At 47.2% G+C, this 8,434-nt stretch overlaps 1 protein-coding gene across 1 annotated transcript in view; it reads right to left on the bottom strand.

Moving 5' to 3' along the window:
* Positions 1-201: 201 nt before the first annotated feature.
* The window catches only part of hmcn2 (hemicentin 2), a 43,020-nt gene continuing 34,787 nt past the window's right edge, over positions 202-8,434 (bottom strand). Inside the window, exons 64-81 of the mRNA XM_076730895.1 lie at positions 8,258-8,392; positions 7,913-8,103; positions 7,136-7,217; positions 6,721-6,891; positions 6,309-6,461; positions 5,603-5,740; positions 5,115-5,236; positions 4,751-4,991; positions 4,590-4,649; positions 4,379-4,498; positions 4,125-4,259; positions 3,876-3,995; positions 3,587-3,712; positions 2,830-2,958; positions 2,447-2,740; positions 2,242-2,361; positions 2,027-2,153; positions 202-1,902 (exon numbers count right to left, since the gene is read on the bottom strand). Coding sequence (XP_076587010.1) covers positions 1,524-1,902; positions 2,027-2,153; positions 2,242-2,361; positions 2,447-2,740; positions 2,830-2,958; positions 3,587-3,712; positions 3,876-3,995; positions 4,125-4,259; positions 4,379-4,498; positions 4,590-4,649; positions 4,751-4,991; positions 5,115-5,236; positions 5,603-5,740; positions 6,309-6,461; positions 6,721-6,891; positions 7,136-7,217; positions 7,913-8,103; positions 8,258-8,392 — 2,843 coding nt within the window. The 3' untranslated portion in view covers positions 202-1,523. The remainder of the gene's footprint in view (positions 1,903-2,026; positions 2,154-2,241; positions 2,362-2,446; positions 2,741-2,829; positions 2,959-3,586; positions 3,713-3,875; positions 3,996-4,124; positions 4,260-4,378; positions 4,499-4,589; positions 4,650-4,750; positions 4,992-5,114; positions 5,237-5,602; positions 5,741-6,308; positions 6,462-6,720; positions 6,892-7,135; positions 7,218-7,912; positions 8,104-8,257; positions 8,393-8,434) is intronic.

The raw sequence follows: 8,434 nt of genomic DNA, 5'->3' as shown, positions 1-8,434 counted from the left end.
GGCACGATTGAATAAGCAACTGAAACTATTCTCAGTGTTAAATGTTTCATTTATTTTACTTTGACGAGGTGCAAGTCAGAGACCACCAACAGCTGCGTTCTCTGTAAATATCATAGATGCTCTGCTGTATATCCGCCAGTAAACAGGATGTATAACAACAAGACAAGAGTCATAACAGAGCAGGAGAGGGATTGTTTGAGGCTTACCCAAGGTTTGGGTCAAAGTGAGCCAGGATAGACCGTGTTGGCATCTGATCTCAGGTCATACGTCATTCATTTATGTTGTGGCCAAACGGCTTTGCCTGAGTAGGTCGTGCGTATTCCTCGTGATGAATGTTTACAGCAGTATTGTTTGTTGGCTGCAATATGTTGGCTGTTTAAATCCAATCTTCTAGAACAGGATATAGACGGACTGAGACGATGGTAACAACAGACAGGAACAAAAGTGTTGTCCATTTTATTTCTACAAATATTTGACACTCATTTACATCAACAGGGAAGTGTTTGTTTAACCTGCAGGAGCAGAGCAAACATTTGGACTGCAGTTGTGGGCATTTTATGGTTTTCAGGTAATTTCCCTTCTCAGATTTGTACATTGATGGCACATGTTTGATTACTGAGCAGATGTTGAAATGAGAATACTAAAATGTTGTGTATAGCACCATCAACGCAGGAGAAGACGTGCCGGCCTGCAGAAGCTGGAAGTGCAGTCCAGCTCTGTGGTGAGTATCTAACACTGACAGCACGCACACCGCCGCCATGGCGAGGTCACGGTATCAACTCAGAACACTCAAGTGCATTCAGAATAGCACCTTTAAACTTTCCTACATGATAAAAAATGTTATAAAAGAGTACAAAAACACATATATGAAGCGCTGTCGCTAGCTACATGGCTACCAGCCACTGTTACAATGTGCCAATGAAGGTTTGTCGTTACGATGCTAGTAGAGATATTAAGTGAAACTTTGAACCAGTGATGTGTTCAAATGACTTCAATAAATTAAAATAATAGGGGACAAACATCGTACGGTTTCATAACTGTTGAAAGACAAGTCACAGGCTGTAAAGATATAAGAATAAATCTGTCCCAACATTTGAAAGTAACGTACAAAATGAAGCATTCTGCCAGTTCCTGACGCACTTTTTACATTCTGCATTTCAGATATTGGTTAGAAGGACGCACTCACAGGGCATGTGGTGAATAAATGAACATGTTTAGTTCATCCAGCATGTTTGTCAGTTCACTTCTTTTATAAAAGGAGGTTCTGCTCTATAATTAATCAACAGAACCTTGTGAACACTTAAAAAATTTAAAAAAAAAAAAAGGTCTTTTCTCTTTCGGGACTTTTTCCACCGTCACAGCTCAGATCCACTTACTAACTATGTCCACCTTATCTTGTGATATTAGAGTGTCTGTGCATGTCCTGGTGTGTCTGAGGCACAGGGTTTTGGGGGATTGCCTTGCATATAAGAGGCACCCAGAGGCCACTGGTAGAAGAGTCATCTGCAAAGCAGCACAGAGGCTCAGTACGGGTACGTCGAGATGGAGATGTAGATGATGAAGATACTCTGGTACGTGATGCGGCCCTGCAGCGAGATGGTGGTGGCTTGTACCTTGAGGCGCACTAGTCCTGGTCTGTCCAGAGCTCGCAAGGTGAAGATGATCCCCCTGCCCACCTCGTCTCTGATGCCAAACACCCGGCCCAGCGCGCCAGTCTGTGATTCTTGCTCGAGTATGGTGAAGGACGTACGCTCTTGCAGGACACCGGACTCCGAGAAAGCCGACAGTCGTACCACATTGTAATTGGCTGGGATGCCAGAGGGGAGAGTGAGCAGCTTGTACTGCAGGAGCAGAGGAGATCCTCCTGTGGCGCAGTCCAGAGAGCAGGGCCTGTAGCAGGTCCTATCAAGGTCGACAGGAAAGAGGAAAGTATCACCGACACGAATAACTGCATGCATATGTAAGTATCCACAGCCCGATTACTGTATTTAACTACTGTGCGATACTTTTCAGTCATGTTTTTTACCCAGGGCTTCGTCCGCTCTGATAGGATGCAGGACAGGGTGTGTCCAGGCACTGGTATCCCCCTCGGGTGTTAAAACACATCTGATTGTGTCCACACTGGATGCCTTGCTCGACACATTCGTCGATGTCTAGAGGTAGAGAAAGGAGAGAGGATCGTAGCTGTGATCGTTTAAAGAGAAGCAGACGATCGTGCGGTCACACTGAATGAAACTCTACCTTTACAGCTCCTGCCATTGGGTAAGAGCTGGTAACCTGGGGGACACAAGCACTGGAAACTGCCAATGGTGTTTCGGCACTCGTGTTGGCACACCTTCCCGAGCGCACACTCGACTACGTCTGCAATAACAGTAAGACAGTACGATGGACTTTTGTCTTTTTGAATGTTGTATTTGATTGTGAACCAGCTTCGACGCACACTCACCTACACACGTGCCGTCTCTGTTTGTGTACCCCATCGGACAGCTCTGCCTGGTAATGCGAGACGCCCCGTGAGACCGGGACAGGATCGGCCTGCCGAGAGACGACACCAGCTGTGGGCGGAGTCTCGCCCTGACTCTGGTGCCATTGGTGAAGGTCTGGCCTCTTTCCAGCCCCGCACAGGAGCGCCCGTCTCCGAGCAGCACCGTACCAGGAGGGCACAGGCACCTGAAGCTGCCCGGCACGTTGCGGCACTGGTAGGCACAAGGGTTTGGTGTCTGCAGACACTCATCGACGTCTGAAAGGCGAGCCAACACTCAGGTAAATTCTCATGGCAGAGCGTCATTGGTGCATTTCATTATTAAACGTACACAGCAGCTGGCATACCCAGACATGGGAGGCCCACTCCCTGGGATCTGTAACCTCTGGGACACACGCAGCCGTAACCTCCGACGGTGTTCTGACAGATCTGAGTGTAGCGACACATGTGACTTCCATCCTGACACTCGTCAATATCTGAAAAATATGCAGTCAGCAACAATACATCAGCCAATTTTGCACAAAACGCAGCATTTCCTGTAATTCCTCTGATTATCTTTGTCAAATTTATGTGTGACACCTTTTGTATAATTACAAAAATACAACTATGAGACCGTGACTGGGATGACTGGTAGCCTCCATCTCATGCCACTGGTGCTTTAGCAACGTTCAGCTTTCTGAAACGAGGACCTCGCCACCGTAAAGTTTGTTGCATCCTGTTATAAAGAGGATCTTCGGTCAAAGGTTTTCTTTTCAAAAAGCTTTAGCCTTCTTAGTGAAAGACAAGTCGTGACCTCTGCCTCCCTAAAACAAACCTGTGAAATCTGACCTGCTGTTACGCAACGTAAAATTCAGTGAAGACATCTGCAGAAGCTGCTAACGTTACCGCCAAAAGGCCCGTTGGCTTCGGCTGATTATACGAATGCAGAAAAGAACAGATCATCTGACCAAGTGTCACATGTTCACCGTCACAATGAATGAATCCGTGCATAAACGAGTTGATGCTGTGTCTGCATTAGGTGATTTATGTATGGTCAAATGCTGTGTGCAGCAGCCTGTAAATACAGAAAGTAGATAAAGGAAATAAAGTGTGATGGCCGCTAACCCATGCAGGCTCCGTTCTCTGCTTTGGTCATGCCCGCCGGGCAGCTGTCGAAGCACTGGTATCCTCCCTCTGTGTTGCGGCACTCCTTGTGAGCCGGGCAGACGTTTCTCATGCACTCGTTGATGTCTGTAAGATGCAACCGTCACAACAGAGCTGTTATGGGCTGTTAGCGACCGCAGCTTGAGAAATGATATCCTAAAGCGAACATGTTAAAGTTACAGTATTTAATTTCCGGGACTTTCTAGGCTCTTAATAAGCCGTGGGAGTCCCATCCTGTTAGGTGACTGACCGATGCAGCGATGTCCTGACAGCTGGTATCCGGGGTGGCAGATACAGCGGAAGGAGCCCAGAGTGTTGAGACACTGATGCTGACATGGAGAGAGAGCAGACTCTTGGCACTCATCCACATCTGAAACACACAATTGACACATCCGGCTTTACCAGTCTGCTGCGGACCTCCAGTATGCTGTATATGAGAAATGAGACTGTCCTCGTCATGCCTCCGTGCACAGTTTCACAGTCATTAACAGCCGCTTGCCTTCACAGCTGGTGCCCGTGATGCTGGGCTTAAATCCTGGTCCACACTTGGCCTGGCAGCGATACGTGCCCACTGTGTTGACACACTGCTGGTTGTAGTGGCACATGTGCGAGCCCTGGGTACACTCATCAATATCTGCATGGTATTAAGTGAAACACGAGGATAAGGCTGAGGCAGAGGATTAGATGAAGATGAAACAGATTGTCGTTGTACATCCCTAAAAACTCCTGCAGGTGTGCTGCTTCCTGCCTCACCTTGGCATGTGTTGGTCTCTGTGGAGATGGTGAAGCCGGACGGGCAGGCACAGGAAAAGCCTCCCATGATGTTGTTACACGAATGAGAGCAGGGAGACTGGAGCGCACACTCGTCTTCATCTAATAAGGACACACTTAATCAGAATAACAAACCTGCTGCGGCGACAAATGTTCAAAGGCAAATGAGGCATAGAAAAGGAAAGCAGCATACCAGCACAGTAGGAGGCCTGGTCAAGAACGAAACCTTTAGGGCATGTGTCCCCGTAACCATCTGTAAACAGAGGAGTTCATAGCGGTTTCAGCATCCACAGCCAGTATTTCATGAGATATGGTGATGGTGAAGTTTGAATCATTGGGATTTTCCCCTCAGACCTGGTATGAGGAGGCTGGCAGTGATGTGGAAGTCCAACGAGAGAGTAAACATGTTGTAGACGCTGTTCATCCCGGAGACCTTGAGCAGCTGGAGCAGTGGGCCCTGGCGCTCCTCCTGGCCCTCGTAAATAATGGTGTGATTGCAGCGCAGCACCATGGGGTTTCCTCCTCTCTGGTGGGTCTGCGATGACCACGAGTACAGCTGCCCTTGGCCTGTCTGCACGTATGACTCATCAAACTCCTGCTGGACACAGAGGAAATCAGGTCAGAGAAAACAAAGAGGAGCTTAAGCATGTGGACAAATCATCCAATCAGATGTGTTTGAGGTGTTTTAAATGCAGATTGATGACAGCAGTGAACGGACCTGCAGGCTGAGATGAGACGACGATAACGAAGGCGGCACAAATCCGTTAATTACGATGTCAATTAGTAAAACGCCCTCAGAATCCACACCTCTGGCAACGTGAGTCAAACGCAGGATCTCACCTGTGTAAAGACATTAAAAACAGTAAAATCAGCGCTGATTTACAGCCACAAGAGCGCATGCTGACGAATAGTCTTCATGTGTGAGCTCATGTCAGAGGCAGTGAGTGCTGCCATCTGCTGGATGTCGTGTAAACTACAAAACACTCAGAATCAAAGGTCACAGATTAAACTACAAATTCTGTGTTTGCAGTTTGTGTCTGTGTGGAGTTTATGCTGCAAACTCAAACACATCATTTATAGGAAAGTTAGTATGAATGCATCAGTGATTTATGTACAAAGCCTGCCTGCAGCTGGCCAAACTCCCAAAACCTTCACATATAAAAAGTCAGAGGTTTGAAATGTTCATTAACTAACACTTAAACTTACCGGTGTCAAACTCCAGCTGGGACTCCTGTCTGAACTGGCCCTGAGTGAAGGAGTAGCCGTTTCTGGCTGCTCCGCTCTGCAGCACGGTGGTCCAGTAGATGGGAGCAAAAACAGACACCAGCACCCGCAGGAGGGGGCCTGCAAGGAAGCACAGTCTGTTACAGGAGCACAGTACATGCAGAGAACATGGCCCAGAAATGACTGAAAGAAATCAGAGCAGAATTCTCTACAGCAATTCCCTGAATTCACATCAATCACCAACAACACTGATTCGAAAAAAGTCGGTCACAGCGAGGATGGAGTGAGGTTCACCACTTAGTGGATGCATGACTGGAGAAAGGAGATTACTACACAGACACGTCCGAAAGCTGTTGTTGGCTAAAAACAGTTTGTTTGCAAATGATTTCATTGTTTTTATTTATGTTTTATGCAGCGTCTCAACTTTTTTGGAATCAGGGTTTTATGTAGTCAAATGGTAAATAAACACTGAGTAACTGCAGGTCGTCACAGAGTAAAGAACTTTTTTTTGTCTCTCAAAAAACAAAAGGTGAAATTAAAAAGGTGAGTTCAGAGTCCAAGTTTGGACAGTTTATATTCGCACACTCGTCTCTGATCAAAGACAACAGTGAGCTCTAGAAGGACTCTGGGATCTTTGTAGTCTACGTGCTGCAGAATGAAGACACCAGCCCGGGGATACAACACTCACCCACACTGGGAGGGATGTTGTCCAGGCGTGCCTGCAGACTGCTGCTCCCCTCTTCCTCGTTGTCTGTAATGTTGGCCTCCAGGAAGGACACACCGAACTCCCTCTCGTTCACCATGCCTATCAGACTGCCCCTGGTTTTACGAGGAGCCTCTCCTGGACAGAAAACAGTGAGTTTACATGCACGTGAGTAATAAGTGATTATTTATTAAATGCTCCATCTGTCTCTTTACAGATACTGTGATAACACCCAGAGCTCACATACAGAACTGTTGTTTTGGTGCATGTGTGCTGTGCGTGCAGAGGCCTTCATAATCACAGCATTCAGTAATTTGTTATGAAACACTGAAGCAATGACGTGAAAACATGAGCTACTGTCTGAAGTGAAGGAAGACAAACAAAAACGAATCCGTACCTGGACAGAGACCAGCCTGACATTTCCTGGAGTCGATACTGGGGCCGCTGCATGATCTGCCACCATTGGCTGGCTTTGGGTTGTTGCATAATCTGATTCGTTCTTGGAAGCCTTGTCCACAGGTGCTGCTGCATGGACCCCATTCCTCCCAGTTCGAGTAGCCTCCATTGACTGTTCGAGAGGGAGAGACGAGGAGAAAATGAGTCAAGAGAAGTCTCCCTGAAGGAAAATGACAGAAATTAAAGGAACAAGACACTCAAAGACATTTGACAAAGAGGAAAAGGTTTAAAGATTAAATACATTTCATTGAATATTTTTGACGTAGTTCTTGGAAATAAAAGCCTGTGGTTGTGTGTATTTTTTAATTGATTTCATGTCCTGATGGGATTTGTGTCATTCTAAGCAGAGAACTCACTCTGAACCTTGAGAGTAATGGTCCTCTCAGCCGTTCCAGCTTCGCTCTCAGCCACACACTGGTACTCGCCTTCGTCTGCAGCCTGTAGATCAAACAGGTAGAGGGGGACAGTTTGGCTTAATTGGCACTCTGAGGAACAATTTTCCCCTGATAGGGTCATGAACCTCCAGGACAAAAGTGTGCCTTAGATCACACTTATGGTTTTAGGGTAAAGGAGAGCTGACAGTACAGCAAAAGAAAGCTTTTTTTACTGGGCAACGAGACTTTATTCCATTGAATTCTTTGTCATAATAGATAATATTGGGCCAGAGAGAGGAAATTTCACATTAGAGTGCTCTCTGGGAAGGACAGTCATCTGTCTGTGAGAAAGTCTCAACTGCAGGCTGCGCAATTACAGCAGCAGTTAGAGGTCTAACAAGGTTACAGGCTAAGGAAAGAGGGGCAGAGTCTGGGAACATCCAGCTCTCTGTTCATCTCCTCCCTCTGTTGCTAATGCTGTTAGCCTCTCTGACTGAACTGAATCTGATTTAGGTGGGAGCAGGACGCTGCAGGACAGCCACACACTGTCCCTCCACCCAAGGGGACTGCAGATGAAGCCTGGATAGGATGAACACTGCTCCATTGTTCTCAAAGACATGAAACATTTATTGGTGGAAGTAGTTTGCTCGAGGGGGCTTAATTTTGAGTGATTGGGTTTAAAACGTGTCTAGAAGAGAGGCTCACTGCCGTAAAATGCAGGAAATAAAGGACAAAACATAAAGGTAACCCTGCACTTACAGTGATGCTGTAAATGACCAAAGATCCGTTGTGAAGCGCTTGCATTCGGAGGGAGCGGAGTAATGCTTTTCCATTTCTGAGCCAGCGCAGGACGGGGCTGGGGTCTCCGTGGACTGGACAGTCGAGCATAGCAGAGCCGCCCTGGGTGACCGTCTGAGACGTGTGGGCTTCACCCTTCAACACCGGAGGCTCTGCAGACACAGCACATACAGTCAATACCAGATCAAGGTGGTGTCTGTGTTTACTCCTCTGTACTGCAAGTTAAGCCTCTACCTCGATGCATTTCCGAGTTTGAGGTTGGATGAGACACATGAAGCCCTGACTGAGCCTAGACAGAAAGCTCACCTCTGATCCGGACAAATGAGAGCGCTCGGATGGAGCCCACGCTGTTTTCTGCTATGCACACGTAGGTCCCAGCGTCGCTCACAGTCACATTCTCAATGATCACGGAGCTCCTGCCAGCCTCATCCACAGTGGCACCTGGAACATTTTAACCAATCAGTGTAGAGCATGGCTCAGTTA

The sequence above is a fragment of the Chaetodon auriga genome, chromosome 5 (assembly GCF_051107435.1).
Source record: "Chaetodon auriga isolate fChaAug3 chromosome 5, fChaAug3.hap1, whole genome shotgun sequence".
NCBI classification, from domain to species: domain Eukaryota; kingdom Metazoa; phylum Chordata; class Actinopteri; order Chaetodontiformes; family Chaetodontidae; genus Chaetodon; species Chaetodon auriga.
Note: the sequence above shows the minus strand (reverse complement) of the source record. Positions and strands in the feature narration are given on the sequence as shown.